Here is a 25193-nt window from a genome sequence, read left to right on the forward strand (position 1 = left end):
GTGGTTCAAAGTGATGACGCAGTCCATAACCCTGCTGTGTTCTTCAACACTTTAAATTATCCTGGTCTTCCAGACAACAATAATAGTTATCACAATTATAAGCTAGGAGGGAACAAGTATTGCCAAAGTCAGTAGGTTCAGAGGAGTGCCTTTAGGGAGCTAGGACAGCCAAAGTCAATGGACAAAGTCAATAGTTCTGATGCACTTGTTCTTAGATACAGTCTTGAACCAAAGTTAGTAAGTTCAGAAGGAATCACAGTAACTGAAGTGAGCTACTTTGTAGAGAACACAAGCTGTTAGGCCAGTGCAGGTGAGTTGGTATATACTCAACAGTGGAACAAAAGCACTTTGCAGGATAGGAAGAACAACTTCTGGCTAAGAGGTGAACGCCAAAAGCCCCACAGTACCTGTAATTTGAAGAAACATGTTCCAGCTGGATTCCTCCTTGCTACAGCTTGGCAGCCCCTTGTTCCTGGACCTTGGTCGTGGTGACGAAAGGGAGGATGTCTGGTGGGGTCCTGTGGCAGTACTGGGGAGTGGACTCCTCAGCTACAGATTTCCTTTGTTTCAGCTTGCTCCCTCGGTCCTAGACTCTGGTGAGGGGACTCTGGATCAAGATTTCCTGTCTCTAGGGTCCTCGAGATGCCCACGAAGATTTGACCAGATTCAGACTTCTCAAGACGATGCACTCGTCATTGGTCACAGGACCCCTGGCATTGGGCTTCTGCAGCTCTGGTGAGTCACAGCAGGTGGGGGGTTGCGCCAAATGCATGCTGATCTTGAGGCAGGTTGGTCCCACCGGCCCAGGGAAGGAAGTCGACCCGTGCAGGTTTTACCAGTCGATATGAAAACACAGTCCGCACAGCTGCAGGGCTTCACTGGGCCCTTTTCAGTCCAGGAGGTTGCTGCTGGCGTTTCTTCACTTCATATTCTTCGGATGTTCCTCCTCTCCAGTGGTCAACTCTGCCTCCAGTCCCAAAAACCTAGCTTTTTTGCGATTTCCCATTCGTTCAGACAGCCTATGCTGTCAATCACACAGCAGGGTGGCTGTCCAGCCAGCCTGCCAATCAAGACTGGGTTCATTCAGGCACACCTAGAGACAAAGGACAGGGAAGTTTCGGGACCCTCTCTCACTTTCTGCCTTTCCAGACACACTGGAGCCTGACCAGGGTTAGCCAGCCAAAGGCAAAACACACAAAGAGCTCAAACCAGTTTCAACTAACAGAGTAAAAGCACAGAAGAAATTTGCAAACAGAAAAAGGCGGAAAAATGTACAGGGGCCATTTTGAGAAAATGCACACCCTTGGGTGCTGTACTGCAGCTGACAATTCAGCCTGCGGTAAAGATGCACACTGGTAGTAAAATTAAACCACTGCCACCAGCCATTTAAAGTAAGTTAGTGTAACAAAATTGTTTACATGAGAAGTGGGATAGGAATTACTAAGTAGCCCCCAGCACTCCACATAGTGTCCCACAAAGAGAAAAGTAACACAGGGATCATCTTACTATTTTTGGGAACGGTAGTTCACCCATGAAAATGTATTTAAACATTTAGAAATGTCCAAGAGACTTTTCAGTGGCACTGCGCCTAAGGTGCTTTGTGTCACTATACACAAAGCAGATGCCTATGAGTTTGTTTGACTCCATAAAACAGTCAAACACAACAATCCTAGTCAGGAAAAACACATGAGACAGTGAGAAAAAGGCCTCACCCACTCAGGTGGAAAAAAGCCCCAAGTCCAGCAAAAGAGCTGGGGGTCTCTAAGGTTGAAGGGAATTAGCACATAAATGAAAATTCTCCCTAACACCAGGGAAAACCAGATAAATCAAGGTTCGTGCCCTGGTATTTGGCATGGTGTGTGACATGATTGCTGGCTACCTAATGCCCAAGAGCCCAGTGCAGGTGAGATCTCGCTGTGCTAGACCATAGCTGTGCTGTGAACGCTGCTGCTGTGCATGCCTGTAGTATAAACAAACATTAAGAAAGGCTTGGAACAAACTGAAGAGTTATAGTGTGAGAAACATGAAGGTGTCTCACTTGCTAGTCCCTGAGGATCTGTTATCCGGTGGCCAGAACACGGCCATCGCTATTGCATCCAGTTCCTTGGGGTGGACCAGTGCGGCAGGATCACCTGGGTGAGGGGTCTTCGGGGAGTGGACGTGGGACACTGAACGGTGAGACGTGGTACCCCCTTCCTTATGACACCTTTCCCCAGGATATCTAGACACTCACACCCCCACCCCCTTTCTTGACACAAACACTTAAAAACCGACTAACATGGAAGAAAATGGACTAACATATATACCTGACATGTCCCAACATAAGGGTCAGGCAATTGCCGATAATTACACACACCTGAATTCCCTTCCCTTTATCCATAGGGATAAAAGGCGGAGCACGAAAGCACACTATGAGCAAGGCCAAACGCATGAGGAAGCAGCTATTCCAGGACGGCAGTTCAAACGGAGGAGAAAGGCGGCGAGACTTGAAAGGACGACAAGGAAGACATTTCCCTGGCCCTTTTCAACCCAGACCGCGGAACCTCCGACAAGGCAAATGTAAGACTAGGAATCGCAGTTGGCGAATGGTGCGAAGGATGTCAGCGGTACATGAGACCCTCCTGCATTGATAGCCAGGGCGGGGAGAAGCGATTGCCATTGTGGTACCGTCTTTGACTCCAGAGGCAGGAGAGGCAGGAGATACCAACAGAGTTTGGCACAGCCGGTGAGTCGTAAAGAGCTGATAACAGATCGGACTGTGTTGGGCTCAAGGTTGAGAAGAGCAATCTTATATGAAGAAAGATGACTAATGGACAAAGGTCCTTTGGAAGCAAATTGGTATCAGAGTTAGAGTGGTCCGGCACCACATGGGCACTCATTCGAAGGACTCTGACCGGTACCCCGCTCCTGAACAAGAGGAATGTATTGGACTGGGAAATTGAAGTGGCCCTGCAGCGGGTTATGTTGAATCCCATGCACAGTCGAAAGTCTTCAGTTGTTGTTGAAACTACAAGTATCAAGAGGCCCTAGGAGAGGCCGGCGTGAGGTGTTCATACAAGGGTCAAGCCAAACCCCTTGTACAATCCCCTTGGAATGTTGCAGAAGTCTTTGAGGAATATGAAAGTGTGAACCCGACAAAGGGAAGTTTGTAACTGGTGTTTGAGACCGGATGAGGGAGAACGCTGTGTGAACTGTGATATTGTGAAGTACGCACTTGCCAGAGAATACCAGAGTGACCCAGCAAGACATGTTCGCCCCTCAGAAGTCTCTGTTTGAACTAGCAAATGCTTTAGGAGACCGTTGAAGGAAGGTCTGAGCCCGGATGAGGGGGACCTAACTAAACTAAACGGTTGTTTAAAAAGACATTGAGACTTTTGAATATTACAAATGATGAGATTGTGATTGAAAGGCAGTAGTGAGCCCGACTGAGGGACGTCAAGCGAAAAGCTAAGGGAAGTGAATCCCACATTGTGTTCAAAGCTAAATGAACTTGATTTTGGTGACAAACGTGAACCCGACTGAGGAATTTCCACAGTGAGGGGTTGGTCTGGGCCCGACTGAGGGAGGCTGACACTGAAAGAAGGATCGGAGCCCGACTGAGTGGGATCTAAGGGTGAAGAGTAACACCCGACGTCAAGATAAATAAAAGGAACCTTTGTTTTGTTGTTATGCTACATCAGGCCCTCTGTAGCAAGAGACTTTGCATGAAAGACACTTGGACACACAAGATCCTGATATTGAGAAAAAGGAACTGTAACCTCATGCCGGAGAAGCCCAGGAAAGTGCTGTGCTCAAGAGTTCCACCTTGTCCCGTGCTAAAACATGGGGAAGGGAGACCCAGGCCATAACATTCTGTCTTGAACACTTTCTTTTCTTGTGAACATTATCGCACACTATTTTGTAGCATTACTGGAAGGATTGTCAATAAGTTTTTTAGTGTAGGCCCTTTTTATTTGACTAGCCTCCACTTGGACGGTATTATTATTATTTGATGGTCGTAGCTTGCTCCCATCTTAGATTTAGGTTTAGATTAGGCGTTTTCCTCACTCATTTTACAGTTTAATTATCACTCTTGAACTGGGATCACTTGTGTCTGTCTTATTTTGATATCATGCCTTCCTTACAATATCCACAGTAAATACCAGCCATAGTAGGTTACCTTCTAGCCACCTGGAGCTGAGGTTGTGCGAGGAGGCAGCCACTGGGATCATCAATCTAACTGGGCATACCTGAGCTAGAGTCATGGAGACAGGAGGAAACTGTGACTAAATAATAAACATGCAATCATACAGGAATGGGACAGGTTAAGGAGATGAAAGGTAGAAATGACACACTCTTGCAGCTTTTGCATCATAGGTGTAACCCTATAATCCATGGTAGTAAAAGAGCACTGCAGGAAGTTTTTCACTCTAAGACCCCATCACCTCATGCTGTGGATGCCCCGTATGTCCATGTGACGATATTGCATGTAACCTTATGTTTCGGGATGCAAAGCCAACCTACATCCCTGAAACATAATGACACAGTGTTCTTCCTTACTTGGTGGCACAGGCGACACAGTGGTAAATGGCGAGCTAAAGGCAGCTGACCAGGTGGGCAGAAGATCCTCAACCAGCATATGAGGAAGAGGAGTTTCAGGGACCCTAATCCAACACCCCTTCCCTCAGGTTGAAAGTATAAAAACTGTATGCTCTTAGGTTCTGAGGCAGACGTGGGTATTAGAGCTGTAATAGAGTGGCTTAAATAGGGTCTACATTGGACTTCATGAACCAGGAGCTGGAATTAGCTCCATGGTGTCAGGACTTTCCACGGGACCCACGTCCCTGCATACCCAAGTAGGACGGGTATGCCCAGACGTGGGTCCTGTACCTCCTGGGCTTAGATACCCAAGGAACTCCTCACTGATGAGGCCTAATGAGCTGAAAAATGTCTAGTCTTGTGCAGAATGGATGTGACCAAGCAGTTCGGTCTGTACCGCCCCCTTTGGGGTGGGACCATGCCTGATTTGTATGTAGTCTTTCCCCTTTTGTAATGGATTGGCAGGAAAAGAACGATAGTTTGAAGGATTTCCCAGAGCAGTGCCAGAGGTCAAGAATCATTCTAAACCATCCAGCCATCACCTCTTTTGTTTTGCTTAGTCTGCCCAAGTATGACGGGTATGCCCAGACGTGGGTCCGTGCCTACTGGGCCTAGAGACCCAAGGTACTCCTCATGGATGAGGCCCAACAAGACCGAAACATCTCTGAGGATGGTTGTGGTCTCGTGCAGAAGGGATGCGACTAAGCAGTTCGGGCTGGACTGCTCCTTTTCGGGAGGGACCACACCTGATTTGCATATATTTGCATAGGATTCCGTCTGATATTGGCTGGTGTACTTCTTTGGGGATTTTTTCTGTTTCTTCAGTCACCAAAATAAGAGGGCTTTCTTGTATACACAAAGAATGTTCATGTTTTGTTGGCACATAGACCCCCTCCCAGTGAATGGAAACTGCAGGTTTTTTCTGCATGTTCTGTAGATGCTGGGTAATCATGGTGGCACCAGCATTTGACACAGTAGACTACCCAACATATGCCGCCATTCTACATCACTGCTTGGGGATCAGCAGGACCATATACCGCTGGTTCAATCCAACCTTGCTAACATCCACCAGTTTGTCCAAATGGAATCCTCCAGATCACCAACTCTACCCACCACCTGTTGTGTCCCACAAGGATCCATTCTCTCCACCTTGATAGTCAAATTTTACATGGAACCGCTCAGAACCCTCCTGGCACCACAACATCCACATTCACCAATGCTTAGTTTCTTTAATTGTTTATAACATGCTTAATACCGGAGACGAGTTTCTAAGCGTGGGACCAGATTCAAACCTGTGTTGCTCTGTGTTGTCTTGCTTACAAGACAAACGCGTTACCTCTGACCTATCCTCCTGACCCATGACCTGCAGCTCTACCTCACGGTATCCTAAATAGAAGACATTCACAGGCTCAAGGCTTGCCTCGCATTAATACAGTCCTGGATATCCAGTGCGTACCTGAAGATCAACTCCTCCAAGACTGAATCTTTGCTGCTGACCAACAACACTGGGAACCCTGACATCCTGACCTCGCTCTCCACTATGACCTTGGAGGGCTTCACACTCCAGCTGACCACCTGCGCCAAGTCCCCTTTAGTTCTACTGGGTTCTAGATTGATAGACACCTCTACTTTAAGGAGCACATAGCAAGGAAGAATGCAGTGACGTCATCACATATTCCACGATGATCACCTTCTCCCATGTGGCTGGGCGACGGCAGCCGTTACCTGATCCTGACCCTGGGGGCGGCTATATGAGGGAGGATCACATGGTAGGAGACAGCCACTGGATAGATGTTATGGCATCACGGGGTGAGGCGCAGTACCACCATTTTCCCATGAGGGAGCCCCCCTGTTGCCCAATATCCATATGACCTATTGCCATGTATTCCCCTATAGGGAAAATAAGAAAACCCTCTTCACTGAGTACTGAGATGAGGAGGATGAAGGAGTTGATGCAGAGCAGCAGGAGCGACAAGCTTAATGAATGTGCTAGTTGTTGGAGGGAAACACCTGTGCGCGGGACCTTTAAAAATTGTCACTGAACTCTGAGAAGGAGCTCAGGAGAAGACTTTGCATCTCCATTGAAGGCAGAGGAAGAGCTGGGGGCACGAGCCTGTGCTTGGAAGCTGGAGGCAAGAGCCGGTGTTGTGGAGCAAAGAAGCTTGACAGCCAAGGAGGAAAGTAACATGGTGCATGTGAGGCGAACCATAGAGACCCCAGAAACCGCAATAGGACTCCAAGGCATCGGGCAGCCAAGAGAAGCAGCCTTGTCCTTATCGGTAGCCGAGAGGAAGCCAGCGAGCATGAACAGAGCCGCGAGACAGCCTGGAGAGACATCAGAGCCGCCCAGAGTGGGAAGCATGCGACAAAGATACGTAAGTGCGAGCGAGCCCGAAAACACTACAGAGAATTGGTGAGTCTTCCAGAGCTGACTGGGGTCCCAAGGGCATTTTCGGCAACCGCGCCAAAGAAAATTTGAACATTGTAAAGTCACGGAAAGTGAATTAATAAGAAGATTGCTTGTGAACTAAAAGGGCAGATTGACAACTTGAACCCATACAAGACGTGAATGCAAATGTGGGGAAAAGCATATAGGAATTGTGAAAACAAGTATATACCAAGCCAAGAAAGATCTATGCTATATGAGGAACCTGAGGGCGTTGTCACGACTTTTTCCCCAGTATCCTCTTCTCAGGTGACCAGAGAAAGGCCATTGCTTTTGGATCGCGACTCTGGGGGTGAATATGCAAGGGAGGATCACCGGGGTGGAGGGGACTTGGGCAGTGGGGAGAGGACGTCCTCGGTGAGACATGATATCCCCCATTTCCCTTTCACCACAAACCCTCCATCCCTCAAGCCTTCATAGGCTTTTGTCAACCCTTTCCCTGTGATTCCCCTAAAGTATTCCCCAAATTGCATCAATATGGTACTGGGACAAAGAAGAGGATGACTAGACCAACACATCCTTATTTTATGAAAGCAAACAATTATCAGCCCCAACCAACTACTGGGAAGAGGTGGAGGACAATAAGAGCAAAGCAGGACTACCACTTTGATGGTGAGCTGTCTAGTCCTTTTTGTAATCGAAATAAAGACTGGAGCTTTAAAATCTGCAAGCTCTGAACACATGGTGTCCGCTGCGGGAGCATTTTCAGCTGTGTGCATGGAGACCTCTCCCACGAGGCAAAGTGGCAGAAGGAGCACTGGAGGCCTATGAAGCAGTTCAGAGGGTATGCAGCGGGAAGCGGTGGCACAAGAGGCTAGTGGCAAGCTGTCAGGAGGCCAGCAGGACAGAGGGAGCGGTCGTATGTATCTAGCTTCGCTGTGGAAATGCTGCTGTTATGCGTGAGCCACCATAAGCCCGCAGGGTGCAGACGCAAGTGACCTCATGTAGACACAGGAACCTGTGGCAGCGGAACAGCTTGCAAGGATCTATAAGACCGACCAGTGAGTGAAACCAGAGAGGGGGAACACCAGGCTGGCAGGCGGTGATAGAAATAAACTGAAAGCAAGGCATTTTGAATACCAAGCGCAAGTTAAAGCAGATGACGGTTTTTTGAATAGCTACGAAATAAAAGCGATTTAAAAGCAAATGAGAAGCATTTTGAATACTGAAAGAATTGAAAGCCGATTGGAAACACTCTGGCATATTGAAAGGAGTGAAAGAAAGATTGTGAACTTTACTGAAATTAACATTTGAACTGCATTGACATAAGGAACTGCATTTGGTGAAACAAGTGCTATCAAAGCTAAGAGAGCACAAAGAGTTGAATGCAAGAAATTCAACATTGGCCACAGCCAAGGAAGTGCCAAGAACTGTATGTTATAAGGAAACAAGCATTGGCAAGAGCCAAGAAAATATAGGAAGGTCTCACAAGCACAATGTGGTTAACCACGCTACAATACAGTGTCAGGAGAGTGTGACACATGAGAATGAGGCAAGCCTCACTGCTGAGGAGAAGCAGAGGACTGGTGTCAAAGGAAAAGCAGTCAAGAAAGGGTACCGGTTGCATGACCTGACTCTCTGGACCGACAACTGCGCCTGAATCGGCTGTCCCTGAATGGAAAAGCCACAGAGAATACCTTTAAAGAAGCTTGTGTTGTGCAAATACCTTGTTGTGATATTTAAGTCATATTGTTTTGAAAGCTGGAAGATTTGAACTCTTAGGGAAGGGAACCCCTGTGCTTGATTAACTATTTTGAACTTGGGGAATGGGAGCTGATTACAAGCCAAATAGCTGCAAGAAGGTCAGAATTTTACTTTGAACACTATTCCCTTTTGATGCTGACATCCCTACACATTGTATGCAGTTAGTTGTGATGACAAGTATAGGGCTTGGACACAGATAGAGGTTTTACTTTAGACTTCCTGACATAGACTATCCTTTGTTTTTTTTAATGTAGGGAAATCCCACATTAGCACATGGCAAGTTAGGCATTCATCCACCCTGTCTTTTAAGTTAAATACAATTCTGTTGGGATAGCTGAACCTTTTGTATGTGTCTGACTCCTGATACCTTCATAAATGGTGTCAGATGTCCTTACACTAAAGGGATTCAGAGGAATACATATCTCAGCCCTCATGACTAGCATATATTTGTGTTTGATGGGGTGTAATGGAAACATAGTATTATGCAAGTGCAAAAATGCAGTAACTCGTATTCATTATATGTTACGCTCACCTGGATTCCACAGAGGCGTCGAACAAAGCTGGACTGCTGTGGTCTCCACCAGTGTGACTCGTAGCGAAGTGATGATCGACTGCACTTGCCCACTCAGTTTCGTCTGCCTGGCCCGTAGGAATATTTTCCTAAAAGCAGTAAAGGGGATTAGCCACCCGTGGTAGAGAGGTTACACTAACACTATTTTCCCTGAAAACCTCCAGTATTCCCCTTCATAAAGTCTCACCTTATTGTTTGGAAGGATGAACTCTCCATCCTGCGTGGAGTGCAGGGGCGCGTAGACGTTCAGTTACTTCACTGATCTGAAGGTATTTGGCAGAGTTCCAGACAACAATGACTCCGAGGTAAGTAGTGTGTAAACCGAATGTATAGTGCTTTTAGAGTTCAAATGTCTATCAGTCTTGCTCCTTTCATACCTTTTCCCTTGATCCAAGGAGTGAATTTGCCTCGATGGATGAAGGTAGCGCTTAGGTAAGAGCCAGTTTGTACCAAGCACTGTCTAGCAAGTAATATTGTTCCAAATGTAATTAACCAATAGTTCTCTATCTTCTTTGCAGGTGTGGCACCTTGCTGAAAATGTCTCACATAAGATGGTGACCAGCGCTGCCTCGAGCGGTAAAATTCCGAGTAAGTATCTTGCGGTAAGTAAAAGAAAGTCTTTGGCGGAACCCCGCTCACCTTTTGTTTGTTCTTGTCTTTTCAGATGCTGATGTTTCGGGCGGCGATTCAACGGGTGCTGGTCGTGGAGATGCTCCGAAGACAGGTGAGTATGGCGCGGCGCTGCAGCTGGCAATGCGACGCAGTTTATTGTAATGTCCTTTTCCTTTATCCACAGGTGCGCAAGCTCCAGAAAAAGATGATGACCAAATGGAAATCTCCTTATTCTAACCTTCTCTTCTTCTTTCCTTTTCTCTAGGATCGGCTCCGGACACAAGACGGGTGTGTCTGTAGACTGGATGCTGGACTGCAGACACGGTGAGCGTTACACTGCTAAGATGCAGAATAACGTGAAGCGTGTGCTGCTCTTCGGGCGTGGTTTAAATAGAATCAAAAAAGTAGTTCCCCCTACGGCACCAGGCTGTACCCATATAAGCCCCTAGGCAGGGTTTTGGGAATTCCTGTGTCTTCTTGGGTGCCTGTTCCCTGGACAGATGGACCTGTTCCGGATGTCTGGGGTCAGGCATCATGATATTATAGTCTTCTAGCCATCCATTCAGGAGCAATACTGAAAGAATTCCTCACCTAGACGGAATGAGTTATTTATGTTTTTGCAATAGTTTACCACTCTGACTCATTAAGGCTAATCGGATTTGGTTTGAAGTTGTAGAGTTCTAGGTGTTGCAGTGAATGAGGGGTGGCAGAATGGTTGTACCTGGTGGTCCTTTCCCCCCGCCCTCTAACGACCTCTCTGTAGTTATATGCTATTGGATATTTGTGTAATGCCTACTACTATTGTTATGGCTTTGAAGCACTGTGGGGTGGAAGGTCCTTCGGAAGACCACATGCTGTGCAAGCATGGAAATAAAACGAGCATTACATTGCATGCAAATAGTAAATAGAATTAGTTGACTATTCAACTACTAGCCGAGATGACTAGTTTAAAACATTAAACAAATCCTGCGGAGCACTGTGTTCAGGTGCAGAGATGGCTGCTATATCAGTGACTGTGACAGTTGGACTGAATTATTCGTGGGACTCTGCTATATTCTATGGGTTGCAGGACAAGGGGGAATGGGTACTGTAAATAGTCTATCAACCCCTAGGGTAACTGTCTACAGTTGAGGGATCTGCTATACTTTACATGGAGAAGACCTGTACACTGAATAACATGTAGCCAAGGCAAAACAACTAGTAACCCTGCACACCCATCACTGGCCTATTCCATACAGGTCCCATTTCACTAGCTCACAAAGTGCCTGGCAATCTCTCCATCTCTAGCTCTCTCATACATTGAATCCCATGTGCTGTAAAATAAGTATCAGTGAGTTGGCAGATGAGGGGGAAGGGTTAGGCAGTCTGCGAACTCCAGTCATTTACCATAAGTAACAGCTAATGTTTATAAGAGGCAATAAATAACACCCACTCCACCATGCTCAAGTGTTGTGCTCAGTGGCCTGCTGGGAATTCTGCCCGTCAAGGCAGGGCCTGTCTTCATCAGGGCAAGAAAGTATTTGTCAGGTGTTCGTTAGGCATTGGTCTTGGCAGGGGATAGAATCCCTGTTCATTTCGCCCAGAGGGTTTCCTTGCTGTCGCCCTCAAACCCGAAACTCTTCTCACACAGTCCTCAGTGAAAATCCCCACCACACCAACCCACAAACTCACACTGTTTTTTACGTGATACCATGCCTTCGATATCAGTGATGCTGCAACCCTGCAGTGGATTCATCATGATGAAACGCAGAGCAGGAAAGATAAGAGTGTGGGGATTTCATTGCTCAAAAGTGTGCAGCACCTGGGTGTGATGAAGGGGTGCGGTAACCGCAGGATGGTGATGAGCAGTGTGTTGGCAGTGACAGACGGGGGATATGGGACAGGAGGATGTGATGGACTTTCCAGTAAATCTGCAATCTCGAGTTTGCAGTCTATCTTGCCCTTTCTAGCTAAAGGTCTCAGGGTTTCTTACTTGTGCCATAGCTAATCGTGTGCTAATTTGTTTGTAGGAAATGAAATGATTTGTAAGGATGGACCCTGTAGCGAGCCACAGCTGCCATCTCCTTCAGCAGCTTCATGAACAACGCATTCAGGGACTTCTATGTGACTGCATGTTGGTGGTGAAAGGTGTCTGCTTCAAAGCTCATAAGAATGTTTTGGCTGCTTTCAGTCAGTACTTCCGGTAGGTGGCAATAATCTATTATTCTTTCTTGTTAAGTCACTTTGTTGAAACGCATTGTGGGTCAGTAGAGAGAACGTGTTGAGTTAATTAAAGAGAATGCACATGATAATGTCGCAGAATTTCTTTTTTTACAAAAACTGTAGATGTGAATATGCTGAACATTCATTAGAATTTTGTGGATTGCATTAGGAAAGGTTTCTGCAACTACTTCATTTGAGAAGACGTTTGTACTGCTGTCTTTTTAAAAAATCTTTTAAAATGGAATTGCAAGCTTTGATTTTTAGTTTTCCTTAATATGCCACCTATAAGCCTTGTAGTACAGCTAAGACAGAGATTGGATATGAGGAGGAATACAAAGCTTGTAGATGCCGTTTGGTTATGTACCTATCCATTGACTGTCCATGGCCATGATAATCCCTATGTACATTCACACCCTCTTCTTGCCCCTTCCCGTCCTCTCCGTTCTCAAAACGCATCACCTGGGATCACTTTGAGCTTGCTTTGTCAAGCAGTAACATTAAAAGTTGTGCCTGCCGGTGTTCTTTCAAATTAGTCATCAGAGAGTTAATGGCTTAATTGGAGCTTTAAATGTACAAATAGTGGAATAAAAAACCAAGAGTGCCTTCAGCCACTTGCTTTATAATCAATTTCTCCCATGTGGCCTACCCTTGGCTGGTGTTTCTTGTTCATCACCATCCCAGCCTTACAATCCTTTTACAGTGTTAGGGAGATTTATAATTTTTATGCTTCATCCCCTCTCTTACTTAGACCTCGAGCACTTTTTGCTGGACTTCTGGACCGTTTTCTTTCTATCCTAAATGAGCGGAGCCTTTTTCCTCCTCATTCATTCTTATTTTCTCTGACCTTTGGAACTCTGTGCTTTGTGTTTTAACTTTTCTTATGGATTCCGCTTTCCTCCATATCTCTTTTAAGGCATCTGTGTTTAACTTTTGTAGCACACAGCACCCTACGTGCAGCGTTGCTGGGGAACCCTTGAGATTCTTTTATTATCCTCAAGTATCTACAGTTCTTACTTTGTATCCTTCCTAAAACATTATTCTCTGAGAGATTAGCACACACCACCTCAGGTGTAGTTCTAAGGGGATACCTAATATCCCCCTTCTCTTGGCTCCTGTGATCTGTTTAGTCACATAGCCAGCCCTATAGTTTTAGCTGATGGCAGTGGACGTGTTCTACCGACTATTGTGCTATTTTATACCGCAGACTGTATTCATAGTCCCGGTTGTGCACAGAGTCACCTATGTTCTAACATGGTGGCTCCTTTCTTTTTGTGCCATTTCTATTGTGGTTGTTCTTTGTTAGCCCCTCTTCTACCATTCTGGGAGGGGGAGGTCTGTGTGTGTGTTTTGCCTTTGGTGGGAACAGTTCCGTGTCCCAGTTGAGTGCTTATGCGCAAAAAGAGCTAAAAACAACATGGCGCCAGTGCGCGGCCATTTTGGACATTCACTTCCATAATCGCAATGAAAGCCTTCATTTTCGTGGGCTCAGTAAGTAAACGTTCATTTCTGCAGCAGAAGCAAGGTACCATAATGATGTCAAATGAACTAACTATGGAGAATGGTTGTTGTATTTTCCGCTGAAGGACGAGCCAGTAAGGGAGTCGGAGCGCTCTGCAGGTGCAGTGATAAGGGGTACTGTGAACGAAGGCAAGGAAGGGAAGCTGCGATTTTTCACTTCTAGCTGGATTTTTCCACTCTTTGCTCCTCATGCTTGTGGTCTGCTCTTCGGCCAAGGCCAGTCATAAACAAGAGGGGCGGGGACTCCCCCATAAAGAGAAGAGGTATTCCTCTTGGGAAAGCAGTTAGACTTTGGACCCCCGGGTGATGCAGTCTCGCTGAGAGGGAGGACGCTCCGCTCCAAACCTCGTTGGCACGAGTGATCTCTCTGCCGACCTGCTCTGACACTAAGCAGTGTTGAGGTGGCCGAGAGGAAGGTGTCTTCTGCAACTATTATAACAGTGATGAAATTTCTTTATGTGTATGTATAAATTATTATATGTTATGTGTTAGTTAGAGGTGTATGTATAAGATGTGAATGAAGGGCCTATAACAAGCCATTTCCATTGTTTATAACTATTGATACTTTCTTGCTTGTCTGAGTCCAATAACTTGTTTTGTTGGGGCCCGGGGGAACATAGGTTTGAGATCCCTCCACATAGTCGAGCAAAAGCAAAACATTTTGGCGCTGTGAGCAGCGTCTTGGTGGTGACATTTATGTCAAAGAGCCCTGCTAATTTGAGATTTCAAAGTTTTGGACTCCGAAAGGCAACAATTTGAGAAAAAGTGTTGTGAAGTATTGAGGATAGGGACGGGAGATAATCCATTTGGTAAAATGAGTTCCCTATTTAGTAAAAGAGGAAGCTCCGCAGGCAGAGACTGTCCTGAAGTGACTATTCCAGGGTGGACTAATAGCCCGCATGACAAAGTCGCACAGACATGGGCATACAAGGCAGGTCTGAGCGAGACCTGGGATACAGGTATAGGAGAGACGAGTCCGCCCGAAGTGGTGGGCTGCCTGCAACAGGTGCCGGTGGACTGTTCAGCTTTAGGTAGGAGGGGCTGGATTCTGTGGCATGCCTTTTGTAAGATGCACCAAAAGAGTCTGGAATTGCACGTTAGTGCCCTAAAATTGGAAAAGGAGCTGGCTACTGAGAAACGGATTGCGTTAATGCTGCAGCTCCAAATGAAGTTGTATCGTGATAAGGCGGACAAATATCAAGCAGTAGCTGAGCGAGCTGCTGTGAGGGTTGCCCATTACAAATATAGAAAGAGACGAGAGAGGGTGAATTCGCGTAAGGTGGCAACTGTGATTGCTTCCGCAGGGGTGGATTGGGACCCCAACACGTGGGACGGAGATGTATTTGACACCGCAAGTATAGACAGTGGTTCAGAGCCAGAGGTTTTGCCCAGGTCGGAATCTGGCCATAAGGAGGTAATTGCTAAACCAGTGATATGTAGGAGAATGGGTCCTAATCGGAATAAACCCGGAGCAGGGATGGTGGATATGACAGTGCTTGAGGATTATTCTCAGCAAGAGATTGGGGAAATCATTAGCCGATTGAAACAGAGGGCTGGTGAATCTTTGTTAACTTGGATGGTCAGGTTGATGGGGGCGTGGCTAAGGAGTCATGTAGGTGGACGTGTCTTCTCTGGGGCTCCTGCAGATCCGTACATCATCCTTATGAAAACCGTGTGAAAAAATATACTATTGTGCTGTAATTGGAGGAATGCGTGTAGTAAGCTCTAGAGCAGAGGTCGCCAAACAGTCGATCGCGGGCGACTAGTAGCTCGCCTGAGTCTTTTCAGTCACCCGCGCTGAAGATACCGAAAAATAAACATTTATCCTAAGTTATATTATTTAATGGTGCTTTTTGCAGCCATGTTCCATGTTCAGGATCCGAACACTAGTCGGCCCAATTGCAGGCAGAGAGCTTGGCTACTGTGCCACTTCGAACTGCTTGTAAACCTGCTGACAAATGTCAGTATCACGTTCTGCTTTTGCAGGCTGCCTGTAGTACCACAGTTGGCCTTTTGCGCCCTCACGACAGTCTTTCTTAAGCAAGCTGCTCTTGTTTGCCAGAGTTGTTGGAGGGGCTGGGGCAGGATCAGGATCATTGTGACCACACAATGAAAATATCACAGTAGCACTGCCGCTAGCCTGGAAATGTTCCAAATAATATTTAAAAAATGGTGCAATTTCTTTCAGGTGGTTTCTTTCCAAATTCCACACCGTACATTTCCACTTTAAATCACTTACATGACACAAGTACACCCACTTTTAGTACATTAAGCAATCCATAGACACGCTGTACAGTAGAAGCCTAGCAGGGTAGTTCAGCAGGTTGACAGACCGATGCTGAGATGTTATATATTCAAAACCACAGGTTGTTAATCGTATGACTTTTTGCAATGCATTATAAAAAAAGTGCTATACAATGTGTTTGGCCAGGGTATGGGTTGGGCTGGTTGCTTGCTTATATTCAGGGCTGAGGTGGGGATATTTCTGCCCCTGTGAAAATCAAAAGTTGGCACCCATGAACCCACAGTTTAATTTCCTAAAAACTGCTGTCAGCATAACAGAAGCATTTATTTGTGATTAACCAGTTTGACAAGCATATAACATCTTTTATAAATATAACTTGTGCTAAAACACAGAGGGGCACACAAATAATGATAATGATGTGTTATTTATATAGCGCCTTAATCCAAAGCGCTTTTATAGAGCATATATTTACATGCAATATCACCCAACTGAAATTGGTACTCATGTATCGGCCTCAGAAGGATGAAAGGCTGAGTTGGCCTTGCCGGAATTTTAACCTGCGACCTGCAGATCACGCACAGATCGCAGCAGCGAGCGCTCAACCCGCTGAGCTATCTTACTGGCAAATAACAGAGTATGTGTGGTGTCTGACAAAAAAAAACATTTCAAAGAAAACTTGTGAACGCAAGCAACATTTTTCAATTTGGAAATTACTTTTTTTTTATGTAAGTGTGAAATGCACAATTGGAAAACAATAGTGTGCCTAGCATGTATAAAGCCTGCATACAACGCAAAGTAAGGGGCACAAAAATTGCAGGCTATTTGTGTGGTAGTCCAACAAATATCTGTCTTTTTGAGACAGCTACTAATAAATAATAATGCAACAAAGAGGTTTTTGAAGTTCTTAATATATTCGTGAAGGCATATGTTATTCCATCTGTTTATAGAGGGGGAAATAATCGAGCCAAAAAAATATTGGTAAAAATTCTGAGGTTTATAAATATCCACACCCCGATATCGCCCTCTAGTAGCTCTCCACTGTTGGCCTCCACTATAAGTAGCTCTAGCTAACTTAAAGGTTAGAGACCCCTGCTCTACAGCATATGAAGATACATTATGGCGTGGAAGTACAGAGCGGCTGCAACACTAGAAGCCAGAGGAGATTTAGAGAACTCCACTGTTGCGGAGAGGAAGATGGCCGCCGCCTGGTAGACAAAGGAAAACGACTAGCCGGAGCGCATCGAGCGCCCGATCCCAATGATTCAGGAAATTCCGCTGCAGAAGTGCCCCAGGAGAAATAAAGCGTTGACAGAGTGCGCTATGGGCTCAGAATTGGAACTGACACCCTGATCAGAGCACGAATGACACATAGCCAGTATGAAAAACTGGCCGCATAGGCTGCAGCACGAGCGATTGAACAGCCTCAGGATCAGGCAGGATTGGAGACGCGGCGGGCGCGCTGATGAGGCCGGGCCCGAACAATGATACATAGTGACACATACCTTGTGGGTTGGCGCGAGCGAGCCGGCTACAAAACACCCTGAGCCACAGTAATTTACACGGTGATCACCCCAGCAGGGATATATATTATCTCGAACAGCGTTGCAGCTTCGGAACAGACTTTGTGTACGGCGGAGGGTGCCGGTGCTCTTACTAGGATAATGAACAATGATTGTGTGGAGCGTAAGGGTGGCCTGATATAAAAGGTGCAGTCAGTAGGCCTTCTAAATGTCTTTGAGGTGCCAGACTGCAGCAGGGCCGGCTGAAGATTTGCCATAGCTCGTACAAATCCATTTCAATCTGATGTTTGTGGGCCCCTTAGCCTGAGGCGGAGACAAAGTCTGAACCACCCTTGGGGTGCAAACATTCCTTTTTTTTTCGAGTGTTTTACAGTTTACAAGAAACTTTTACACTTAAGTAAATCAGACTAAATAAATAAAAATGAAATAATACAACCAAATATACATTCTAATGAAGACAAAGAAATATGCCTTGGGGGGGCAGAGAAAGGGGTTTATTACCACAGATTATCACAAGACTGCCAAACAGCCGGGAACTGAAACACTAAACTTCCACTGAAAAGCTATTAATCCATCTTTAGCAGCAAGGGTCTATTCTGAAGCCCGGCTTACAAGGCAACAATGTGATAACCCTTCTAGGTACAGAGGAAGCCCAAGGAAGGTGACGGCCTGAAGGACTCCAGCAAATGCAGCTGGTTATGTGTGTAATGTGTGCACTGCAAAGTACGCATTTAAAGTATGGAATACATGAAGTATTTTGCAATGTCATAAGATTCCTGACTGCCAACATGGGGGCAGTTGCTGGTGGACCCTCCCAGGCTTAGTCCCCTTTCACTTGAAAAGGTTGAAAAGCCCTGACACCACCTGTGGACTGCAGTGATTTGCTTCTGCCCCACGCTTCAAGGAGCAATTAGAAGGCATATACCTGCAGGCTGTATTCTCAGTGCAGGGTTGTGTGCAATGTGGTATCTAGGAATAATATTTCTCCTGCCCGATGATTGGCTGGAGATACATTATTCCCAGCCATTTTCTAGAAGTTGTGCCACACGGATAACCTGCAGGCATGAGGCCTTTCAACATTGTTTGAATATCCATGTGATAAATGAATTGTGCCTGAGCTGCACGGTTAAAAAGGCCCAGAGATAACCTCTGTAAAACATTTTTTGTTAGTTGCAACTGTGCCTTATTTAGGCAATTGCTATGTTGCAATTAACTGATCATCCCTTTAAAAATAAAGATATAAAAATTACTAATCATTTCAGTTGGTTTGCTAATCAATTATTTTTTTATATCAATTTTGCACAACTAATTTATGCCTTGCCATATGAGCTTATAGAGATCACTGATAACTTCACTTCTGATGCTTGTTAATGTGCTTAGAATCACATGCTGTGCATATTGTCCGATATCCAGTGGTAACCATGAAGTATTGCATCTTGTCTTTCGGGGACCGAAAGGGGACGTCGGCATAGGCGTGCTTTTAGCACAATCCCTATCGTGACGTGTAGTGTACCCAAAATCCCTCACGCGCCGAGGTCCCTCGGATTGTTTTTTTCCGCCCAGATAACTGGTCGCAGTATAGCGGAGCTCTTCATAAGAGACATTGTTTATCTTTATACCGACCTTGTCGGTTATTTCCCCTTAAGTCACTTCAACGACGATTCAAGCAACTTCTGCGAAGACTGCGGGAAGTTTCGACGGCGGTGGATTTCGGCGCCTAAGATCCGGCGGCTGAGCCATCCACGTGGCCGGGCTCTCTGGCCGGCCTACACAATAGGGAGAGTGGAGTCGGGTGGCCATATCTTTCGTTGTCGCTCCTCTTTCCCTTCTCTTTGCCCTTTAGGTCTGGTCATCTTTGTCTATACCTTTCGCTATGGAAACGACAACATTTAGGTTCTGCCCAAAGTGTAGGGTCAGGTACCCATGGAAAGACGAGCACAGAACGTTTAAATCTTGTCTACCCCAGATCACGATGAGAAGCGGTGTGCGGCCTGTAAGCTCCTTCGGCCTAAGACCCTTAAGGAGCGCCGTGTAAAGCGGTGGGCCGCGTACGGTATGTCACGGGCTGAACCCTCTTCCCCCACCGCCACTACCGCGAAAGTGATGGAGGCACTGATGATGACCAGACATCCGTGTCGGATGTCATCGACCTTGAGGCAGACGCTTGAAGGTCCGCCATGCCCATCCCTGACCCCTCTATGCCTGACGTAAATCTTGCTTCGAGGACAACACTCGTCGACAAGGGCCTACAGAAACCACACACTAAGCACAGAACCCCATCACCAATTTCGACAGTTCCGTCAAAAAAGGTGAAAGTACCAACAGGACCGCCAAAAAGTTCGACGGAATCCTCTGATCTGGTAGATAAGCAGCCTCCCCCGCATCTGCAACAGCGTCTTGCGACTGGGCACTCCAAAAATAAGGACGCTACCTCTAAATCGGGTTTACATGCCGAAGCGCGATCATCCGACGCTCCGGCGCCCCCTAAAGTCCTCCGAGGCCTCCTAGCCTTCCCACAGGCGCAAAATCTACTGCTAGGCCCTCTAACTCCGCGGTAGGCGGTAAATCTACCACTGACCCGTTGACTCACGCCGATTCGGCGGATATTGAGGACAGTATCGCGAGGATTACTTTGGCGGTTGGGCTGACGCCTAAGACACTGTCGAAACAAATGGAGCGTGCCGCGGACAGGTCTAAAGACACACCATGGCGCCCCAGTACTCGCGAAACCTACGAGGACAGTCAGGAGCCTCTGTCCAACACTCTTGGGGACAAATTTCAATGACAGCGAGAGGAAAACAAAATATTTCCACCTTTTGCCCCTTCTGATTCATCTAAGTGGTCCAGGGAAAAGTTTGAAGGATGCATGGACCGTCTAGAAAGGATTGTCTCGTGTTCAGAGCATCCTTCCCCTAAGAGATCTCGTGAAGACCCTCTTTTGGTGTCAGCTTCACGTTTCCAGGAAAATCTTGACTCTCAACCTTCGGCTTCTGTCCCCCTTGAAGATGTGGTCCACATGGACGCTTACCAAGACATCTATGACGAGGAAGAAGACCCTTCCTTCCTGCAAGACTACCCTGCTGACCAGGGGGATGCCATGGACAACTGGGAGGAAACCCAGCAAGTGGAGATGGAGCCATGGACACTCACTACGCAAGATCAGGACACTGATGTCCTATACCTGGATTCACCTCCCACTACTCCGGCCTGCCAGGCCTCACCTGTAGACTATCAAATGGCTTTCAATGCCATCTTAAGGAAGGCAGCAGAGCACTTTCAGATCCCCACCCGGGAGGCGGTACACGAACAAGATTTTTGGGAGGACATTCTCAAAGAGAAACCCCCCTCAAGCCAAGCCGTTCCTCTCCTGAACTCTGTTAAAAGAAGGTTGGCCCCCTCCCTGGTCAAGCCAGCTCAGACCCGGGCAGTGAATCCAAGAGTGGAGAAACTATTTCGGCCATCTCCTACGGACCCTCAATATATTAAAGGCTATGCCACCCCCGACTCCTTGGTAGTCACTACCACCCGGAAATGGGCAGGGGTACCCCTTGCTACAGGGGAGGCACCTCCGGATAAGGAATCTAAAAGGTTGTACGCCTTAGGTAAACGCTTTACCTCGGTAGCTGCATACACCACACGCATAGCAAATAACACTACGCTGCTTGCCAGTTATGCAGACACAAAATGGAACCTTGTAGAAGGAGGTCTCCAGGAGGTACCTGAACCCGCTAGGTCCAGACTTCTCACCATTGTGGCCGAGGGCAGGCAGGTAAATCAGAATATAATTTTAAAAACTCTGGACATTGCTGAGATGGCAGGCAGGTCCTGGCCCAGGGCACACTACTCAAGCGGCACGCTTGGCTCTGCAACTCAGGGTTCAAGCCTCAAACACAGGCCGCTCTTATTAACAAACCCTTAGAAGAGACCAATCCCTTTGGTAAAGCGGTCAACGATACTCTGGAGACAAGCAAGAAAGAGCATGAGACTCTTAAGTCCTTACAACAAATAACTCAGAAGCCTTCCCCCCAGAGGGGAGGCGGTTCTCATTGGTCCTTTCGAGGCCAATCCCGTGCAGGTCAAAACAACTACAATATGGGAAACTGGAAAGCTGGACAAACATCGGGAAGCCCTGCCAACTACCCACCTAGGGGTCAACGACGCGGCAGAGGCCCCAACACCAGAGGAGCCGCAGCCTCTCGCAACAGGTCCAGGTCCCCTCCCATGTCAGCCCGGTCGGGGGACGTTTAACATCTTTCCTCGTGACATGGGAGGGGATAACTTCAGACCAGTGGGTCATAAAAACGGTCGCCCACGGGTACTGCGTGGAATTCGCCCGACCACCACAGGTCAGACCGCCACGTTCATGACGCCTCTCGCCGGACCATCTGCAGATCCTGAATCAAGAGGTGGAAGCGCTTCTGGGAAAGGACGCCATTGAAGCCGTCCCTATTCTTCAGGTAAACAAGGGTATTTATTCAGTGTACTTCCTTGTACCCAAAAAGGACCTCACCATGTACCCTGTTCTAGACCTGCACCCAGCGAACAAATTCATAAAACCTCAAAGGTTTTGTATGGTAACGCTACAGGAAGTGATCCCACTGTTGAAACAGGGGACCACATGGAAACATTGGACATGAAAGATGCATACTTTCATATTTCAATGTTGCCAGCGCACAGGAAATATCTAAGCTTCATGATAGAGGGCAGGCATTACCAATTCAAGGTGCTCCCATTCGGCATTGCCTCGGCGCCAAGGGTGTTTACAAAGGTCCTGGCAGTAGTGGCAGCACACCTGCGCAGACTATCCATCCCGGTTTACCCTTACCTCGAGGACTGGCTCGTAACGGGGGACTCTTACGACACATGCTTTTTGAACACCAAGAAGACCATAGGTCTTCTGTTCAGTCTGGGATTCTCTATCAATGAGAATAAGTCCAGTCTAGTCCCCAGTCAAGTAAAACAATTTCTGGGGGCTCAAATCTGGACGAAGGATGGCCTTATCTTCCCCTTCAATGAGAGGGTTCAGAACATGCTTTTTCAGATCCCTCAATATGTAGCCAGTCGGGAGGTGATGGTACGCAAGGCCATGCGCCTTCTAGGTATGATGGCGTCATGCATATACTTGGTTCCTCACGCACGCCTGCACATGCGTCCCATGCAAGAGTGGCTCAACAGCCAGTGGTGTCAGGCCAGCGGACAATGGGAAGATGTGATAGTTGTCTTGCCAGCCCTCGTGCAGTGGTGGTCGAGGGAAAACCCCTTGAAGGGGAAGTCCTTCACCACCCCCGCAGTGGAAGCCACTCTCACGACAGACGAATCTCTCATGGGGTGAGGGGCTCAACTGCTTCAGCAGACAGCGCATGGAGTGTGGGCCCCACAAGTAGCATCCAACCATATAAATCTGATAGAGCTATTGTAAAAGCAAGGAAATATCGAGGCTGAGTACCACAAAAGAAAATACACCAAAGACGGGCTATAAAGATTCACAGATCTTTTATTCCACGGTACAGTTACAAAGAAACAGAAATACAGATAGCTATCTGGCTCTCATTACATCACAATGAGTACCAGCCCATCAGAGTGAGGAGTGAGAGTGCTGGACATCTAGACATTCAGCTTTTTTTATACATTTCAGTAATAATGTCCAGCCCCTCTACAGGTTAATAATCTGTGGTCTAGAGTTTGTGCCGAGTTCACTTATGGCTCATACAACAATATGCACACGGATTACATAGGTTTGAGTTTCCAACAAGGTACAATGGCGATGTATATTCTCAGCTCCAACAGTAAGCCTTAGCACATATCCCTTCACAATGCAGTTCTACAAGTGTCCACGCTCGACATTTACTCAGTATTGTCCTCGATGTGTATTCGTGGATTAGGCTTGTTAGTGCAGGCAATCCTCGGGCAACAAGTCATTCTCAGTGCATGGTCTCTTTACCTAGTCTAAACAGTTGGCCCTCAGACAGTCTAACCATTAACAAGATTCAAAGGTCGGGAAGGCTTGGTTACAAGTTAGAGACACAGTCCACCATTTTAGAACAGAGAGTCACATATGAACAGAAATAAAAATGGCGGATGATCCTAAAATGGCGGCGAAGTTGATCTAAAATCAGAACTTTAAAACGCGGATTTCTTCGCAGATCGTCTAGGCTTAGGCTAATATATATCAGAAGGAGGCACAATATGATTTCCCGTTTAACAAACCCTCCTTTTGGCCTAAGCCAAGCGCTAAACTACTATTAGTCACTTTACAAGTAACTCCACGTCTCGATGTCCATACAACCTGAATCACAATCGTCAGAGATATCAATCGCCATGAGGTTTGTGACAGAAATTTCCTTCAACTCAAGTTCATAGGATATTCTTTCTGGTGCGCATAACTTTTGTCCTAACATTCCCATAGTATGTGCACAACATCCTCCTATCACTGAACATATCGCAGGAAGACATTGTATACAGCAACAGCAGAATAACAGAATACCCAGAATAATCAATAAGATCGAAAGTAGCTTCCATCCCCAAGATCGTAAAAAGTCCCAGAACCAAGCGTTAAGATCCCAATTTCCCTCACGAGCGTGCACTTCTGAACTAACGACGTGCAGATTTTGTATAGCCTTAAAGATGGTTGGGGAGGAATCCGGTACAAAAACGCAACAAGCGGACCCCACTAATTTACATACTCCACTACGCTCAGCCAGGATGATGTCTAATGCCATCCGGTTCTGTAGTGCCACTAACCTTATCGCTTTCTGTTCTAGAGTCATGTTGTAGAGTATGTCAGTGGTCCGGTTGATAGTTCTCTCCAGTACTCTCGCTAGTCTTCTGATATCCTCAGAATTTAGTATTTGTCCCCAGAAAGGTACAAAGGATTTCGCTATGTCACCCATGAAGCATCGCCATTCTCATCCCGCCTTGGACGAGCCTTAGAGATTTCTATGGTACTTGCTATGAATACCCCTGGCAACAGAATTCCTAAATAACAGGTTCCCTGCCAATCCCTGGGTTGCCATGGGAAAGCTTCATCACCGTAAACGAAGTAGACAGGTTTGCCTACATACAAAGGTCTGTCCTCACTGTTCAAGTTCGCAAAATTGGTGCAACCCTTGAAATCACCCATTGACCGAGTACCATTCCTCTGTATGCAGAAAGAAACTGAATTGGGACTATGGTTAACAGTGTAGGAAGGTGGCGTGGCATCCCTATTGCCTATAGGAGCCATCTTGAAAGAGATCAGAGATTGAAAAGGTCGAGACAGTCTATCAGAAGGTCTAATGGAAGCAACATTAAGCTTGCTTCTATTTGCGAAAAGTGAGCCTCCCAGGGGCGTTAAAACTCGTCTTTCAAATTCATTCAAATTTGTTCCATCAAAGTTCCCCGAGATGCTATCATTCCATCGGCCAAAGAATTCTGCCCTTAGAGAAGCATAACATGCAGTAGTTAGTGGCAAAGGATGAATATACTAGCCCAACCCCTTGTCTCCATGTTGCTGAAATGAGAGCATACCTAGCAATTGGACCTGTTCAAAATGGCATGTGTTGCATTCATTATAAGTAGTAGTGTGTTATTGTGGTAACTCGTCTGTGTTGAGAGTCTCTAGGAGATAGAGCGTGCAGTGTGCAGAATGGTGTCGATATAGTGGGTACATTTTTTTCATGGGCAAAAGAGTTTCAAGAGGACGTACTTCTTCCATGCACCAAAATCCTAAAGCAATTACTATTGTGAAACAGGTTAACATGATTAAAAGAAAACAATGCGTTTTAAGAGACCATGTATTCGATCGTCCATTGTCTATAC

At 46.5% G+C, this 25193-nt stretch overlaps 1 protein-coding gene across 2 annotated transcripts in view; it reads left to right on the forward strand.

Annotated features, from left to right (window-relative positions):
• ZBTB49 (zinc finger and BTB domain containing 49) overlaps positions 1-25193 on the forward strand; it is a 320838-nt gene that overhangs the window by 12301 nt on the left and 283344 nt on the right. Inside the window, exon 2 of one of the 2 annotated variants that reach the window (XM_069631964.1) lies at positions 11921-12093. The exons of the other annotated variant lie outside the window; for it this stretch is intronic. Within the exon in view, the coding sequence (XP_069488065.1) occupies positions 11942-12093 (152 nt within the window). The 5' untranslated portion in view covers positions 11921-11941. The remainder of the gene's footprint in view (positions 1-11920; positions 12094-25193) is intronic. 2 annotated transcript variants of the gene reach the window in all.

The sequence above is a fragment of the Ambystoma mexicanum genome, chromosome 6q, assembly GCF_040938575.1.
Source record: "Ambystoma mexicanum isolate Mex_15411 chromosome 6q, UKY_AmexF1_1, whole genome shotgun sequence".
Taxonomy (NCBI): domain Eukaryota; kingdom Metazoa; phylum Chordata; class Amphibia; order Caudata; family Ambystomatidae; genus Ambystoma; species Ambystoma mexicanum.